The 19,269-nt window shown below is 34.2% G+C and overlaps 3 protein-coding genes and 1 long non-coding RNA gene across 5 annotated transcripts in view; 2 read left to right on the plus strand and 2 right to left on the minus strand.

The window, feature by feature from the left end:
* Positions 1-454: 454 nt before the first annotated feature.
* On the plus strand, positions 455-2,363 carry LOC124497019 (cytochrome P450 4c3). The gene is made up of 4 exons (XM_047060605.2): positions 455-738; positions 801-907; positions 972-1,333; positions 1,391-2,363. The coding sequence occupies exons 1-4, from the start codon at positions 477-479 to the stop codon at positions 2,304-2,306; spliced, it is 1,647 nt and encodes a 548-aa protein (XP_046916561.1). The 5' UTR covers positions 455-476; the 3' UTR covers positions 2,307-2,363.
* On the minus strand, positions 2,139-3,478 carry LOC124497022 (uncharacterized). 2 transcript variants are annotated; one of them, XR_012832336.1, is made up of 4 exons: positions 3,336-3,478; positions 3,006-3,273; positions 2,369-2,429; positions 2,139-2,225 (listed from the first exon to the last, which is right to left on the minus strand). It is a non-coding gene; the product is annotated as an uncharacterized LOC124497022 (long non-coding RNA). The 2 variants fall into 2 exon arrangements; XR_012832335.1 differs by having other exon boundaries at positions 3,006-3,372.
* A 75-nt stretch (positions 3,479-3,553) lies between these two features.
* Positions 3,554-6,204, plus strand: LOC142597694 (uncharacterized). Its single transcript, XM_075732795.1, has 2 exons — positions 3,554-4,831; positions 5,105-6,204. The coding sequence occupies exons 1-2, from the start codon at positions 4,513-4,515 to the stop codon at positions 5,305-5,307; spliced, it is 522 nt and encodes a 173-aa protein (XP_075588910.1). The 5' UTR covers positions 3,554-4,512; the 3' UTR covers positions 5,308-6,204.
* Positions 6,205-6,271: 67 nt separating this feature from the next.
* The window catches only part of LOC124496844 (uncharacterized), a 38,979-nt gene continuing 25,981 nt past the window's right edge, over positions 6,272-19,269 (minus strand). Inside the window, 14 exon segments of the mRNA XM_075732803.1 lie at positions 6,272-8,181; positions 8,249-8,995; positions 9,067-9,282; positions 9,361-9,486; positions 9,550-10,116; positions 10,190-10,294; positions 10,359-10,478; positions 10,536-10,745; positions 10,807-11,058; positions 11,127-11,198; positions 11,264-11,443; positions 11,513-11,770; positions 12,452-12,523; positions 12,603-19,269. Coding sequence (XP_075588918.1) covers positions 7,037-8,181; positions 8,249-8,995; positions 9,067-9,282; positions 9,361-9,486; positions 9,550-10,116; positions 10,190-10,294; positions 10,359-10,478; positions 10,536-10,745; positions 10,807-11,058; positions 11,127-11,198; positions 11,264-11,443; positions 11,513-11,770; positions 12,452-12,523; positions 12,603-19,269 — 10,737 coding nt within the window. The 3' untranslated portion in view covers positions 6,272-7,036.

The following is a 19,269-nucleotide window of genomic DNA, read 5'->3' on the forward strand; positions in this document are numbered from 1 at the left end:
AAAACAAAACAGAAGCTGTTGATCATCATGATTGACTCCCCTTATATTGGCATTTTCAGGCTTGACCAATAAGCTTGTTATTCAATTTTAAATCAAATTTTTAATATATCTCAACCAATTCATTATCAGGCGTTGCTGATTAACCAAAATAAAATTTTGACGTAATTGGTAATTGGTAATCTTACATTTTAACGTCATCATCATCGTGATTTGCATCAAAATTTTATTATCGATTCAACACACACAAAAATATATATGACATGAAAAACAAATCAAATAACATTTCCTTATAAGGTATATCTATATCAGTATGTATCATCAGAACAACAACAAAAAAACACACACAAACATTTGAATATAATGTTTACAAGGTAATTGAAGTGATGATAAAACTTTTTTTTCTGATTGATTAATATTTAATATATAAATGGGTGATATGATTTGATTCGATTTCATTTTTTTTCCGGGTTAAACCAATGATGATAGCCATGACGACAAATGGAACGAATATTGAAACATTCGCTCATCAGATAATTCTTCTAATCATACGTTATGGAATCATATCCATTATTGTTTCATCATTTTTGCTACGTTCAATGAGAATTATGCAGAGATGGTTACGATCAAGATCGATGATTTGTAAATTTCCTGGCATAAATGTTCCATTTTGGAAAATTCCAATTGGAAATATTGACATGTTATTCATTGGAAGTTGGACAACAGAAACAATTATTGATAGTAAAAAAAAATTTTTTTAATTTATGACAAATTAACTTTTCATTTATTAAAAAATCATCTAGATTATTTTAAATTGATGATCGGAATGTCCAAAATTTTTGGTAAAACATCTCATTATTGGCTTTCATTCTTTCCAACTATGGTTATTAGTCATGCTGATGTTGCTGAAGTAAGTATATATTGTGAATTTTTGTGTGGAAATAGTAATCGAAAATTTTTGTTTTCGCATTTAGAAAATATTATCCAGCACTAATACATTTTTAGATAAAGATAATTTTTATGAAATGCTTAAACCAATGCTGAAAGAAGGACTGGTGACCAGTTCATCGGATAAATGGCGTTCACGACGAAAATTATTGACACCAACATTTCATTTTAATATTTTGGAACAATTCTTACCCATCATGAATGAACAGGCTCAAATTCTTTCTCGTATAATCAATGATCGTCAGCTGAAAGCAGGTGAAAATAGTTATCTAGATATTGTGCCACTAATAACGAATGCAACATTGGATATTATCTCGGAAACCGCAATGGGTGTGAAAATTGGTTCACAACTCGATAAAAATCGTGATTATGTGGATGCAGTTACAAGGTTAGGGATCATGATTGGACTTTTTTCCCGTCATAATTAAATTCGTCCAATTTTCAGAGTTATGGCTACAGTTGTGAAACGAATATTATTGCCATGGCTTCAAAATAATTTCATTTTTTTCAATTTTTTTGCCGAAGGACGTAAACATCGACGTGATATTAATCTAGCTCGTGAATTTACATTGAATGTTATTAAAGAACGTAAAAACGAAATTGTCAAACAAAAGAATCTTGATTTGAATGCGAATGAAAATGGTCGTCGTTTAGCATTCATGGATCTATTGATCGAGCAACATTTGAAAGATCCGAAACACTTTACCGAATCGGATATTCGTGAAGAAGTGGATACATTCATGGTTGCAGGTCATGACACGACTGCCATGTCATTGATATGGACATTACATTTGATAGGCAATCATCCGGACATTCAGTATCGTATACATAAAGAAATTGACGAAATAAGGCAACAATCTGATGATGATGATGACCAAATAACACAGAATTGGTCTAAAAATCAATTAAGACAGATGAAATTTCTTGAGGCCTGTATCAAAGAATCGTTACGAATTTATCCATCGGTACCGGTAATATTACGTTATACACATCAAGATACGGAAATAGAACCCGGTCGTATCATACCAAAAGGAACGTCCGTCGCTCTCGTACTTTATATGATTCAAAGGGATCCAAAATATTTCCAACAACCAGAACGCTACATACCGGGTCGTTTTATCGAAGATTCTGAACATTATTGTGGCCGCATGAATCCATTTGCTTTTGTACCATTTTCAGCCGGGCCACGTAATTGTATTGGACAGAAATTCGCATTACAAGAGGAAAAAATAATGCTTGCCACTTTATTGTCTCGATATCGTGTTGAATCCGGTGATTATCTTGGTAATGTTCATAAAAAAGCGATAATAATTTTAAAACCAAAATCATCAGTCAATATTCGTTTCATACGACGTACATAATTTTTAATTTAATCAAACCAAAATTAAAATTAAAAAAAAAGAAATATTTTTATTCCACCAACTTTTGTTTATTCTTTGTTGTAACGTTTAGTTTAGTAAGTCCGGATCTATGATGTTCGTTTGCTGAGAGAAAAAAAAAGGAAAAATATTATTAAATGTTAAAAACAAAACTTTAATCATAATCATATTGCAATTATTAAAGCGATTAGAACGATATTCTACAATAATGGGGATTTTGAAAATCATTGATTTAATTATCAACATGGTATTCATTTCTCGTGACGCCATTTTATCGGTTATAGATGTATTTAAAGAATTGACAAAAATTCTTTTTTCTTTACTCAAATTTGATCTAATGAATCATCTGAAAAAATATTTCAAAATGTACGCTGAACAAAGAATTTGTAAACAAAAATATGATTATAATCCATATGGCATGGAATACAAATTCAATTTGGTGACCGCATCAACAAAATTGTCATATAATCAACATCAACAATGTCGCATTTGTCTTGTTATTGGATTGATCTATTTGATTATTATTGTCTTTTTGGTTAAAAATTTCTATAAACATTTTCTGATCAAAAGAAAAATAAACAGTAGTTGGTGGAAATTAAGACAATTTCACCAACTACTGTTTATTTTTATTCAATTTATATGTTTTGGTCCAGATACCAATTGGTAATTCACAAATCATACCTTGTATAACGAGAAGATAATTGGCATGTATTTTTGTTTATTGATCAATCATTGAACATTGATAAACACAGCCACGAATTTAAGATAGATTGTGCAATCCACCAAAAGAAATTTAAAAGCGAATCCAGAATGCTGGAGCATTTGCGATCATGTTTTTTATTCAGCGAAAAGCTCATCGGTACAAAACATTGATGAAAAAGCTTGAATTTGAAAATTATGGATTTGAAACCAAAATATGACTATAAACTCAAAGTCATATTAATTTGACCTGTTTGTGTCGAACAAATTTTAATTGAAATTTTAAAAAAATAAATAAAAAACTAAACTAACAAATTTGAATTATTTTATTCGTTCAATGATTAAGAATCAAGGTCATTTCATCAAGAATCATGAAATATATGCACAAGTTAGAATTCGTTCAAATGCCTTTCTTATCATAAAAAATTTTTAATTTTAAATGTCATCATCATGTTTTAAATGTAATGATGATGATGATGATTTTTGGTCGACTCATATTTTTTTTTTTTTTTTTTTGAGTACGTCATATAAGAATGGTGGCTGTGAATGAGCGTTTTTTTGTGTTGAGTCAGTGATTGACTGCGCAACTCAGTGAGTCAATGTTCTATTGAAAATAGTGATGATGATGATGATAAAAGAAACGTTGCAAATCCGTTTTCTTTCAATTCCGTTTTCGACTTGCTCAAATGTGGTTTGATTTTGATTTTTCATTTTTTGTCCACATTTTTATTTCATCATCGTCGAAATCAAATCATCATCACCATCAAATCATAATTGGTTCAATTAATTTATCGCAATCAATTATTGAACGGTTAATTCACCAGTTTTTTTTCATTGTTGGCATGTTTGATTTTTGTTTTATATTTTCTTTTATGTCTGTTTACCGTTTTCGAGCAGTTTTTCTGCGCGGTGTCGTCATCTAACACGAATAAAATTAAAAAAATGGAATTCATTAATTTTGGTGATGATCAACAACAACAACAACAACCACCACAATTCATATTATAATTATTAATTAATTATATAATTATTATAACTGCACATATGCTGGTTGTAATTTTAGAAAAAAATATAGACAATGTTGTATAGAACACATTGCCAAAATACATACACACACGAAAATCATACCACAGATTAAAGAAACAGTGGTACAGCGCTAAAGTGGTAACAACAACAAAAACGTGGTATGATTTTTGTGCGTGTATGAACATGCGGTTTCCATGCAAGATAGCTGGTTGTGAAAAAACATTTCGCCATCAATGCTCAGTGTATAGGCATATTCATATGAAACATCAAAAGAAATGCCGGCCAGCACCACCATCATCTTCATCATGACCATCTCCATCTCTAAAACCGATAAAAGATGATAATGATAGAGAAGAGTTTTAAGAAATAACAAGCACGAATAATAATGTTTAATCAGAACAAACATATATAAATATCAAGAAAACGTATTGTTTAAACTAATCAAATAACGAATATTCTAGTAATGAACGGCCGTTACAATAGGTTTTCATGTCCATATCAAGGCTGTGAAAAAAATTATTCATCTTCAAAAATGTGTAAACATCACATATCATCTATTCATCACAATGAACAAATTCGATGCCCTATACAGAGTTGTGGAAAGGTATATAGATATCCAAGATGTGTATCGAGGCATCTCTATGCAGAACATTATAATGAATATAATGAATACTCGCCAGCACCACCATCATCATCATCATCATCTAGACCATCAACTTCAACATCACCACATCTAAAGCCGATAAAAGATGATAATGATAAATATCAATGTCCATATTATAGTATGAATATAATAAAAAACACAAATAATAAACACACTAATAATAATTTTTTAATTAATTAATATTTCTTACAAACTCATTCATATTTATACTGCTTTTAACAATCAATTAATAATTGAATTAATTGTAATATTTGACATATTACAACACATATGGCTGTCAAAAAAAAATATACATCTTTAAATATGTGTAAACAACACATATCATGTATCCATCACAACGAACTAATTCGATGCCCTATACCGAATTGTGGAAAAATATATAAATATCCAGCAACTATTTACAGCCATATGAAGAAAAAACATAAAGATGAATGGCCACCAAAAACATCATCATCTACATCATCATCTACACCATCATATTCAACATCATCACATCTAAAGCCGATAAAAGATAATAATAAAAATTATCAATGTCCATATCATGGCTGTCAAAACAATTACACATCTTCAAAAATGTGTAAACATCATATATAATTTTTTAATTAATTAATATTTCTTACAAACTCATTCATATTTATACTGCTTTTAACAATCAATTAATAATTGAATTAATTGTAATATTTGACATATTACAACACATATGGCTGTCAAAAAAAATATACATCTTTAAATATGTGTAAACAACACATATCATGTATCCATCACAACGAACTAATTCGATGCCCTATACCGAATTGTGGAAAAATATATAAATATCCAGCAACTATTTACAGCCATATGAAGAAAAAACATAAAGATGAATGGCCACCAAAAACATCATCATCTACATCATCATCTACACCATCATATTCAACATCATCACATCTAAAGCCGATAAAAGATAATAATAAAAATTATCAATGTCCATATCATGGCTGTCAAAACAATTACACATCTTCAAAAATGTGTAAACATCATATATCATATATGCATCACAATGAAGTTATAAGATGCCCTGTAGACAGTTGTAATCAAATATATAGATATCCTTCAAATCTTTACAGGCATATAAGAAAAAATCATAAACTTGAATGCCCTTTTCTGGAAGATGACATTTGTAAACTAAATGGTTTTTGTTTTTTTTTCACATGATGAGAATCTAATAATGTAGAATCATTTAGCAAATTTCCATCATATATTTGTTATTACTTAAACTTAATGAAAAAATGTAATTGTACCGTTATTGGTGACGTATTTATATACTCACATTTATAATATTCATTCTTTTTTTTTAAAAAACGATTATTGTTCCGTATGTAATACATCTAATTAATAAATAACGTTTTAATATTACAATTTTGTGTTTTCTTTGTTTTGTTTTTTGCTGAAATATTATCACACTCCACAATGGAGATTATTGCCCACTGCCTCAGAATAATTTCGCTGATCTTTTTAATATGATGACGATTTCGTTCATCTATCTTTTTCTCCACAAAAAAAACACTACAATAGCCGATAATTTAATTTTATAAAAAATAATTTATTATTCAAAGAAAAAAGAGAAAAAATAATAATAAAAAAATGTCAGGTGTTATTATTTCAAAATGGCCAAAAATTGTGGATTAGGAATTTTTGGTTTTTCGTTTACCAGCAATAAAAAAAATTATTATAATACAAAAAAAAAAAATTTTCTATTTACAGAAAAAAAGAATATAAAAAAATCATCATTATCCCTAGAAAAATAAGATCGATATTAAAAGTTGTGTTATCATTCTGTGTGTATAGGTGTGTGAATTATTAATTAGGACACAAAAAAAAGAAATAGCTGCCATATTGTAAAGGAAATACAAATGTTTTCTTTATATAAAAAAGTATTAAGTAAGTTGTTTGTGTCTATGCAGGTTGAGAGAAAACAAAAAAAAATCAAAGAATTAAGAACTTTTTCATTGTGTTTGTGGTAAGCTGCCAAAAAATATATAGAAATTTAATACCTTCAACACACAGCAATTGAATCAATGAATAAAAAATTGAAATGAAGAATGACCAGCAAATCTATTTTACATAAGCAGATTAATTTGATGATGATGATGATGATGAATAAAGAGAGAGAAATAAAAATTTGGCACTAATAATCTTTGATTCATTATTATGATTCATCCCATTATAATTGATTATTGTTTTTTTTGCCCATTACCCAAAAGGAACATGCCCAATGTTTTTTTTTTGCTTCGAAAACCCGATAAATGTATGATAATAAATGAAACAATTTGACGAAAAATAAATTTTACATATGTCGTTGCATTGATGGATAATAATCGGGTAATGGTTCAATCAATGATGGATCAGGTGTTGTATATAATGGATTTGGAAAATCCGGTGGATGAGGCAGTGGCCCAACACCTTTTGGACGACGACGATAAGCCATCAGCCAACAGGATATGGCAACAGCAACAGCAACTAATGCCAATAATGTGGTGATAATCATTGAAATGATTAGACCAAGTTTTGGTAAACAAACATGTTCAATATCTTCCACATGAATCGAATCATTCTCGACAATATTTTCCGATTGTTGTAAACCATGTTTTTCAAATGTCAATATGGCATTCGATTGTACCATAATTTCTTCACGAAGTGCACCTTCTTTAAATGTATCGGTAAGTATGAAATCATCTTCATCAACTTCAATTTGACGTCGTCGTCGACGACGACGACCAAAGGCATCGATACCATCACAATTAACGGGTGGACATGATCCAAAACATACACGGATATTACATTGAAATCGTAGATTATTGCTGCTTGGAAATTTAAATGCATTGAATCGAGCCATTAATGATTTTTTATGTGGATCATATTCCCAATTGCCAAATATACTTGGATCAGTTGCACAGCCATTTTCATCTGTAACTTCATATTGAAATTCGCCTTCTTCTTCCATAGTTTTAGCAAAACAACTTCGAGCAAAGCCTCCGTAAATGAAATCTGGTTGTACATCCACTTTGAGTATAAGGTCATCACCAATTTCAGCGCTGTTAATTTCTTTACCATCCAACGTACAGATTGACATGATACATGTTGGTGGTGGACCAGTGTTGGCAATAGTTCCAGAGGTAGTGATCATACTGACATTGAATCCTAACGTAACGGTCTTTTCACCGGTATTGTAAACACATTTAATATGATAAGCTCGAGCACGATAGGTGATAAGTTTAGGATGTTTTTGAATGACCAACACAAACGATGCTTCACCATCGATGTGAATCAAGCCACAATGACCGAATAAAACTTTAAAATCAATAGAATCACCTTCACCACTGGTGACCAATCGACGGCATTGTGGATCTTGACTATGTCCTTTTACATAGATAAGACCATCGAATCGATCCAATTGGACGCTGACTTGTACACCATCAGCCAGACACATGACTAGAATGATTTGAATGCATAAAAATTACAGATTATTTAAATTCATTGAACATTAATTAAAACAAACCTAATATTTCTGATGGCGGTGGAATGGTTCGTGATTCAATCGGTAGATCTGGTTCTTCATAACAGCCAACCAATTTATCCAAAGGTTCCCCAATTCTTCCAGGTGGGCAACTGCAAATAGCTCGATGATCGATAGCCGTACATTCAGTATGCGGACCACAGATATAACATGGACTTATACATTGTTTGCTGCCAATATCGCATTCACGATCACTAGCACAATCAGCTGTAGAAATACAGCCTTCAATTTCGAAACAGCCTTTAACATAGGCATCGCCAACTGTATCCGGGGGACAGCTACATTCATAACCGCCAGGTTTATTATTACAAACAGCACCGGAACCACAATGAACGTGAAGACATTCATTGAGATCAATACATTCACCACTTGGATGATATTCGTAGCCATGTGGACAGACACAGAAACCATTCAAACTTCCAGTGTATACACATTCTTCATTCGTAGGGCATGGATTATTTGTTGTACAATTCAATGATTTCATGTAACAATAATCATTCTCTTGAAGGAAATTCGGTGGACAACCACAAGTATTACTGTCCAAACAAATTAAATTGCCTGGACAATGATAATCAATACCACAGATGATTTTCTTATGACAGGATTTAAATGGATCGCCTTCATAACCACCAGGTGGACAAAAACATTCAGGATTATGATTTTCCGTTATACAAATAGCATTTAGACCACATTTGTAGCCAAGACGATGTTCTCTTGAAACACAAGGATCTGTGTGTTTATTGATAGGAGATAATTAGTTTCACAAATCATGAATCAAATTACTCAAATTAAATACGAACCATAACATTCTCCTAGATGAGCATTACATTTTTTGTTTAATGCACAATCACTATCCTGAAGACAACCTTTCAATGGTGGTGGTGTTGAACGACAACCTTCACGATATGGATCACCATCATGGTTTTCATAACAACGACATTCATATGATCCAGGTAAATTATGGCAATCGGCATTTGCAGCACAAAGTCCTGTTTGTTCAATACATTCGTTGATATCTGTGTGTGAAGAAAATCAGAAACAAAAATTAACACAAAGTTTAGAGAAAAAAAATTCATTTTCATTTATCAACTCACCTTGACATTCGCCATTCGAAGAAAGCCTAAAACCACGCATACAAACACAGAAACCATTTCCTTTGGTGAGGATACATTCTTGATTACCTTTACATAATTTTGTCGATGAACAACCGATCGATGATTCTAAAAAAAAAATTCGAAAATGAGTAATGAAAATAATTTTTTTTTCTTACTCAAAAAACCTACTTATACAATAATCCAATTGTCGTTCATATCCAAGTGGACAGCCACATTTTTGATCCGACATACAGGCCAAATTACCTGGACAATTATTGTCTGATAAACATTCTACAGGTTTACGACAGATAGAATATGGATCACCAAAAAACAATGGCCTACAATTACATTCTTTTCTATGGTTTCGTACAGTGCAGATGGCATTTTGACCGCAGCTGTTTTCTTTCAAACAAGGATTGACACAGTTTGTTTCCACACAAGCTTTGTCCGCATCACAATCACTGTCCACGAAACATCCTTCACGGAAATTATCAGTCAAACATCCTTCATTGTATGGATCACCACCGAATGGACATGAACATTTATAGCTTCCAATCAAATTCGTACAAATGGCACCAGATCCACAGATGTTTGAGTTTTGTTGACATTCATCAATATCTTTGCAACTACCATCCAATGAAAGTTGAAAACCTCGAGGACAGATGCACGTTCCTTGATGAGTATTACCACCGTTTATAAAAACGCATTCTTGATTTAATGGACATGGACTTTGAAGGGAACAGTTGAAACTTTGAGCTAATTACAAATGAAATAAAATATGAGTTTTTCCACTCCAATTAAACAATCACAATCAATCAAACATATTTACCAATACAGAATGTGCCCAATTGATGTAGATGTTTAGGACATGAACAATAATCAATTTGACATTTAAGATTACCCGGACAATCATTATCAGAAACGCATGAATCACCTATAATAATTATTAATAATTGTTATGATAATGGCCAAAAATTTGATCATGTTGAAAAACTTACGAATCGTGCATTCAACATGTGGGTTGCCTTGATAACCATTTTGACAAAGACATTCAGCTTTATAATCAAATCCTCTACAAATGGCACCCTTACCACAGACGCCGGGCCTAGAACAGATATCTAAAGAAAAACAATAATGTGAAATAATCGTAAATGCTGCAACGTCATCGAAATTACCATAACATTCTTGTGTAACTGGATTGCATCGTTGATCCGGTTTACAGTCAGCATCATGAAGACAAACTGGCTGTGGTGATCGACAACCAAATGGTCCATATGGGTCGCCAACCAAAGGCATGGGGCAAGAACATTTGAACCAACCAGGTAAATTAGTGCAACTGGCTCCAGGTCCACAAGGCATTTTTTCCTGCAGACATTCATTTATGTCTAAATGGAAATGTTTTTATATTTAATTGCCAATAATTATAAACAAACTTGAGAATTTTACCTTTGCATTCGTTATTAGCGCAAACATATCCATTACCACAATCTTTATTCTGTTCACATTCGACTGAAAGTTTTGAACATTGTTTCAATGGATCGCCAGTATAAAGAGGCATACATGAACATTGAGCTTCATGGCGTTCAGCACGACAAATTGTATTCACTCCACACATTCCACCGATATTGCATGGACTTTGGCACAAACCATTCACACAGGCTTTATCCATCGGACAATTTCCATGCATTCGACATCCAACTATTTATAGAAAAGAAGAGAAAAAATTTTAATAAAAAAAAGTTTGAATTTTTTCATTCTTTACTTACCAATACATTTTTGTTTCAAACAGATACGTTCCGTACCACAATCATCATCAGTTCGACATTCAGGTGGAATTTCTATTTTGAACAATCGATTGTTGTTGTTGTTAGTTAAAAATCAAACAATTTAAAATTGTTTTTACCTTTGCATTCGAAATTCGGTTCGCCAATAAATCCAGCAGGACAACTGCAAACGGCAACATGACTAGAAGCCAAACAGATTGCGTTTCGGCCACAAGCACCACTTTGTTTACATGGATTGATGCATTTTTCTTGTACACAGGTTTTATCTTTCGGACAATTCAATGTTGATCGACATCCATCTGCATAGAAAAAACGAAATCAATGAATAAAAATTCAACTCAAGACAAACAATCGCGTTAAGAACTTACAGGTACAACGTTGATTTTTGCAAATATGTTCAGTGGGACATTCAAAATCAGAGAAACATTCTGGTGGTGGTAGTACACGTTCACAGGAAACTCGTGGATTTCCGGTAAAATCACTAACACAGGTACAAACTCGATCATGATTCAATGGTTTACATACGGCATTTTGACCACAAGCACCAAATAAATCGCATGGATTTTGACATTGTTTATTGATACAAGATTCTTCAAATCGACAATTAGCATCATTTCGACAGCCATCTATTCGATATTGAAAAAAATGTTATTCATTCAATTTAGACCAACAACAGCAAAAAAAAAATAGCGAGAGAGAAGCTCGTGACGGTTTGGCGATGTCCCGGTGAACCGGGCGAAGCGATACAATCAACAGCTGATCATTCAGGTGTTACAACGATGCATTATTGATGGCCGGAGCTCGCTGTGAAACTAGTTTAGGTTAGGAGGATGAATTTCACCGGTGGATTGTCATAATGGAAGTTTATGTCCAACTTGACTTTGCTTAAAAGGGGTTTTTTTTAAACTTTATGGCGGCAATGGCCACCTTGAAAGGGGGTTAGGTTAGGTTGGTTTTTTTTTAGGTTAGGTTTTTTTTTAGGTTAGGTTGGTTAGGTTAGGTTAGGTTAGGCAGATGAACTGCACCGGTGGATTGTAATAATGGAAGTTTATGTCCAACTTGACTTTGCTTAAAAAGGTAATTTAGGTTAGGCGAATAAACTACACCGATAAATCGCCATAATACTAGCATATTCAACTTATCTCCAGCTTTTAAGTTCTTATTGTTTTTTTCTTCATGGTCGATGACAATGAAAATTGTTGCAAGTATATATTTTTGATCACTTTCGCTCTTTTCGTATATGTATTTTCATTCGCTATTTTGAGTCGGAATCTTCAATTTATCTACAGCAATAGAAAAAAACTTACCAATACATCTGTTGTTTTCACAGATTTTACCCAATGAACAAGCCTGATCTTGTTCACAATAATCGTCTGGAACTAGAATTAAAAGTTTTTATTATTCAAAAATTTATTCTCATTATTTTTATGATTGAAACAAAACAAAAACAATACTTACTTGGTTCACAATGTTCGAATGGATTTCCACGGAAATTTTCGATACATTCACATCGGGCTCGATGATTGAACGGTTGACAAACGGCATTCAAACCGCATGCTTTTGGCAAAAGGCAAGGATTTTGGCATGTTCCATGAACACAAATTCGATCTTCAGGACAATTATTATCTTGTCGACAACCCGAGATACATTGATTATTTTCACAAATTTGACCGACAACACATTCATTATCTCGGAAACATTGTGGTGGAGCATCCGTACAAAGAACATTCGGATTTCCTTTGAGTCCAACTGGACAGCTACAAACAGCCGAACGATTCATTGCTTGACATATTGCATTTCGGCCACAAACACCATATAAACTGCAAGGATTTTGACAAATACCATTTATACATGATTCTTCATCTGAACATCCTGAACTATCTCGACATCCAATAACACACGTGGAACGTTCACCACAAATCAATCGATGACCGCAATCACGATCGGATTGGCATTGTTTGATCTCTTCAAATGGATAACATGAAACACCATCACCGATGAAACCGGAATGACAAGAACAAACAGCACGATGTCCATTCGTTGTACAATCAGCATTCAAACCGCAAGCATTCGGTGATTCACAAGGATTTCGACATTCAGAATTAATGCAGGCTTCATTCGGCACACAATGATCATTATGATGACATCCTTCTATACAAGATCCTTGATTACAAATGTATCCAAAACCACAATCATCATCAGCTAAACAATCTGTTGGCTGTAAGATGATTTGTTGACGATCACAAGCACTGAATAGATGATCATTTTGATCACCACCACCAATACTTGATGATGATGAACATTTACAAACAGCACGATGATTTTCAGCCTGACAAATAGCATCATTATGGCCACAAGCACCGTATACACTGCATGGATCTTGACAACGTTGATTGATACAGGCTGTAACATATGAACAGGTATCATCCGTTCGGCAAGCATCGATACATTTACTTTTCTCACAAATCTGTCCAATACTACAATCAACATCTTGAACACAGATTAACATTGTCGATACTGCACATTGTCGATTAGGGTCGCCAGTGTAACCAGCCATGCAAGAACATCGTGGTCGATGGCCAACGGTCGTACAGATAGTATTCTGACCACACGAATCTGATAAATCACATGGATCAACACATTGTTTGTGTATGCAGGCCAATTCTGATGGACAACTTTTATCAACACGACAGCCAATTGTACAGATATTCAATTCACAGATAAATCCCAATGGACATTGTTTATCATTCGTACATCTTGTTGCTGGTAATTTGGTCATTGGTTTACAATAATCGTAAGGATTTCCATCATAACCAAATGAACAACGACACTGGGGCCGATGAAGAACAGGTTGACAGTGAGCATTCGAACCACATGGTGTTTGAATCGTACATGGATTCTGGCATTGGCTATTATAACAAGCTCGATCGAATGTGCAATCTGAATCACGGCGACATCCACTAATACATTTTCCTTGGTCACAAATTTCTCCCGGATGACAGTTATTATCATAGAGACATTGCTTAATGATATCGACACAATAATGATGTTCACAAACTTTTCCTGGACCACATCCAACATCATCAGAACATTCATATAATTCTAGTTTTTGTTTGCTTTCCACACAATGAACTTTAGCATCGCCAATATAATTTGGCTGACAAAAACATTCGGCTTTATGATTTGCTGGTCGACATAATGAATTTACACCACAAATTTGTTCCAATGAACATGGATCAATACATTTTCGATTATAGCAAGTTTTTTCGAATGGACAATTATCATCGTTACGGCAACCAATAATACAACGATTAGAGATACAAATTTTGCCAATACCACAATCTTTATCCACGTGGCAATCATTTTGTTGAATTCGACAACCTTGATAACCATCGCCGATAAATCCTTCTGGACATCTACAAACAGCTTCATGATTGATGGAAATACAAATAGCATTAGGACCACACGTTTTCATTGAGCATGGATTTTGACATAGATAATTAATACAGGCCATTTTGAATGAACAATCACTATTGGAACGGCAGCCTTCTGTGCAACGGTTATTCAAACAGATTTCCGTCATACGGCATTCATTATCCGAAACACATCCAATCGATTGAACACATTTATTTGATTGACAAAGATAACCAATAGGGCATTCATCATTTTTACGACATAACGGTAATGGTAAACATTCAGTTTCAGGATGACCAATATGGTCAGCGGAACAAAAACATTTTGCATGATGATTAAAGGGCTGACAAATGGCATTGTTACCACAAGCACCACGAGTGTTGCATGGATTATGACATTGTTGTGATTGACAGGCCATATCCAATGGACAATCATCATCTCGACGACATCCGGCAAAACATTTTCCTTGTATACAAATGTTGCCTATAGAGCAGTCTTTATCTTTACTACATTCATTGTTTCGAATACATCGTTGATGGATGCAGGAACTATCCATTGGACAATCGTTCGATGATCGACATGATAATTCTTCTTGTTGTTTAAGCATACATCGTACGGTTGGATTTCCATCATAATTAGAAGAAGGACAAGAACAATATGGTTGATGATCAATAGTCTGACATATGGCATTCTCACCACAAACTTCAGCAAACATACAAGGATCAACACATTGTAAGCTGATACAACTTTCACTGGATGAACAACCAGAATCGGATCGACATCCTGGTTGGCATTTATAATTTTGACAAATTTCTCCATCATTACAATCGATATCGATTAAACAGTCTATATGTTTGCATTCAATTTTTGGATTTCCAGTTTGCTGAGCATGACATGAACATTGAGCAAGATGATTGACAGCAATGCATTGGGCACCAAGACCACATGATGTTGGATTATGACAGGCATTGATACATTTACGATTGATACAAATATCGGTAGTTGAACATTCGGAATCTTGACGACAACCAGGCGTACATTGTTGTTGACCAAATTCACAGACAAATCCACGTGGACAAGCATCATGATTAGTACAAATCGTACTACAAATACCATTCAAACATCGTTCATTATTGTAACAATCTTGATCACGATTGCATTGAGCAAAACAATATGATGATTCACAAATTTGTCCAATTCCGCAACCACCACCTGTTTGTTGATCACAGCTAACAAATTGACGCACACATTCAACGAAAGGATTACCAATCGTATCTTCTTTGCATGAACAAATCTTTTCATGATTATGAACCGAACAAATGGCATTCGTACCACAAGCAGTTGGACTTGCACAAATATCCATACAGAAATTATTCATACAGGTTTCCGTCGATGCGCAATCCGCATCGGAACGACAGCCAACATTACAGAAATTATGCAGACAAATTTCACTTGTCGGACATTCACGATCTTTGGTACATTGAATATGACAACGGCCACTCACACAGCGTTCATCAACGGCACAATCTTTATTGGCCGAACAAACTTGTCGACATTGATTATTCGTACAAATCAATCCGGCATCATGACAATCAGTGTTCGATTGACAGGAAATTGATTCACGCATACAGCCAACATTTGCAGATGGACGACCGACAAAATTTATCGGACAGGAACAGGATATTCGATGATTCACGACACTACAAATAGCATTCGGTCCACATGCTGCTGAACCTTCACATGGATCGATACATTGATTTCGAGTGCATACCAAATGTCCAGCGCATTGATTATTGTTACGGCAACCAGTTTGACAACGATTAGCGTTACAAATTTCATGTGTTGTCAGACATTCATTATCATGACGGCAAAGTAGAACGCAATGACCACTGAAACATTTCTCTCCAATAGCACAATCTTTATCGGCCAAACAAAGCGATTTACAACGACCATCAATACAGATATGATTTTCCGGACAATCAATCGGCGATAAACACATCCGCATGATACGAATACAGCCCATTTTTGAATCACCAGTAAACCCATATTTGCATGAACAAATTGGTTGATGAGCCACCATTGTGCATAAAGCATTCGCACCACAAGCAATCGGTGTATCGCACATATTCTTACAACTATTCAATATACATGCTTCTTTCATTGAACATTCATTATCATTGCGGCAACCAGCTTGACATCGATTATTCATACATATTTCACCGTCTGAACATTCTTGATCACTGAAACATCGAAGCAGACAACGATGATCGAAACATTGTTCATTTTTAGCGCAATCTTTGTTCGTTGCACATTGTGGCCGACATTTTCCAATATCACAAATCGTTCCAATGGGGCATTGATTTTCATTTTGACATTCAATCAGATTACGTTGGCAACCACGTCTTGTATCTTTTGGATTTCCTTGAAATCCATCTGGACATTTACAGATTCGTTGTCGATTCGATACAGTGCATAGAGCATTGATTCCACAACTATCATCCCGTTCACATGGATTCTGGCACATCAATAGACCACGTGATGAATTAAGCTCACAAACAGCATTAGGTGGACAATCGGAATTTCCGTTTGGACATTCATTAGGACCACGACATCCAGGTTCTTCAAATGGTGAACCAATATTTTTATCTATTGGACACATACATTCATAACCGGAAAGTTTATTGATACAGATGGCGGTTGGATGACAAACTTTTTTACTACAATAATCAATACGTTGACAGCCAACGATCGGATCATCACCTTCAAATCCATCGAAACATCGACAAATTGCCGAATGTTTTTCCGAACTACAATATGCATTTTTACCACAAATAAAACTGTTTTGTTGTTTACATGGATCAATACATTTATGATTTGAACAGGCTTGATTCGTTTTACATTCTTGATGTGATGAACATTCAATAGGACGACAACCAAATCGTTCATCATTGGGATTGCCAAAAAATCCTGATAAACATTCACAGATTGGAGAATGATTGATAACTTTACATTGAGAATTACGGCCACAAATAGTATTTTCACATGGATCTTTACAATCATTAAAACCACCAGTATCATCAGCACGACAGGCGGCATATTCACCACATTCATTGTCATTGTTACAACGATTTTCAATACGTCGTATGCATCGCCATTCAACACAGTAATAATCGGATGAACAATCAAAATCATTTTTACAGCTTTGAATACATTTGCCCATTTCACATTTTTCATTTTGATTGCAATCACGATGGCTAGCACAGGAACTACGACAAAAATGATCCATATGACAGAATTCAGAAAATGGACAATCTTCATCTGAATCGCAAGCTAAACGTTTACGGCAGCCAGCAATTGGATCGCCAAAATATCCATCGGCACATTTACAGCTGTAGCTATGTTTTTGTGGAACACAATAAGCGTTTTCACCACAAGCCACAGTAGGTGAAAGACAAACATTAACACAATGATTTTCAAAACAAATATCCGTTTCATTTGTACAATCCAAACTGCCAGTACATTCGACACGTTCACAACGTTCTAATGGATTTCCAAAAAAATTTTTTGAACATGAGCATTTAGGTTGATGATGTATGGTCATACAAATGGAATTCATTCCACAAATTGTTGGATCATTACATCGATCACGACATTTTGGCACACCGGCAACCATTATACAGGTAGAAGAATCGGGACAATCATCATCACCATTGTAGCAAACATCTGATTCATGGCAGCCAGGATGTTCGTAAGCATTTCCAACCAGATTTGTTGGACATTTACAGCCATAACTTCCGGGTATATTTTCACAAATTGCTGTATTATGACAAGGATGAAGATGGCATTCATTTATGTCGACACAATTTAATAATCCATTGTTTTCGAATCCAATTTCACAACGACAAATAGCTTGACGATCACGTATGATACATGAACCATGAGGGCCGCAATCGACCTGATCGCAAGCATTTTCACAGACAAAATTACGACATTGTCTATCGGATGGACAATCTGAATCGTGAAGACATTCAACTGCTTGACAGCCAATTTGATGATTGAAAGCATCGCCACTGTATAAGCCAACTTCTGGACATTTACATTGAATTTTGTGATCAACAACATTACACAATGAATTCGGTCCACATGGCTGATAGGAACAAAGATTTACACATTTCGATAGTCCACCATTTTGATTACTTCGACAGGCAGCATTCGATGGACAATCAATATCACCTCTAGGACATTCACCAGGATTTTGGCATCCAGTCCATCCATCTCCAATTTCTCCATCACGACATGAGCATCTATAACTTCCAGGTACATTTTCACATATAGCAGTAGGATGACAAGGTTCAGTAAGACATTCATCAATATCTACACATCCAACACCAGCAATATATTCGAATCCAGGTATACAAGAACAAAGGGTATTGGCACAGATTTGATTCAATGTACAATCGGCATTTGAACGGCATCCAGTAATGCAGACATGATTGATACAAACTTCACCGGCTGGACAATTAATATCACTGGAACATGTTTGAAAACAAGCATCGGCAATACATTTTTCTCCATCCACACAATCGTTACATTTCGGTCGACATTTATTATTGGCACACACTAATCCAAAAGGACATTCCATATCGCTAGAACAATGATAATATTTCCGTTTACATCCCATAATTGGATCTGGATTGCCTTCGAAATTCTC

This window comes from Dermatophagoides farinae, chromosome 7 (assembly GCF_024713945.1).
Source record: "Dermatophagoides farinae isolate YC_2012a chromosome 7, ASM2471394v1, whole genome shotgun sequence".
Classification (NCBI taxonomy): Eukaryota; Metazoa; Arthropoda; class Arachnida; order Sarcoptiformes; family Pyroglyphidae; genus Dermatophagoides; species Dermatophagoides farinae.

What these genes read in the sequence shown, in the direction of transcription:
- LOC142597694 (XM_075732795.1), top strand. Translation starts at nt 4,513, where the DNA reads ATGAACGGCCGTTACAATAGGTTTTCATGTCCATATCAAGGCTGTGAA. An exon ending in ATATCAATGTCCATATTATA is followed by an intron (nt 4,832 to 5,104) that starts GTATGAATATAA and finishes ATAAATATCCAG; the next exon opens with CAACTATTTACAGCCATATG.
- LOC124497019 (XM_047060605.2), top strand. Translation starts at nt 477, where the DNA reads ATGATGATAGCCATGACGACAAATGGAACGAATATTGAAACATTCGCT. An exon ending in AACAGAAACAATTATTGATA is followed by an intron (nt 739 to 800) that starts GTAAAAAAAAAT and finishes AAAATCATCTAG; the next exon opens with ATTATTTTAAATTGATGATC. An exon ending in TATGTGGATGCAGTTACAAG is followed by an intron (nt 1,334 to 1,390) that starts GTTAGGGATCAT and finishes TCCAATTTTCAG; the next exon opens with AGTTATGGCTACAGTTGTGA.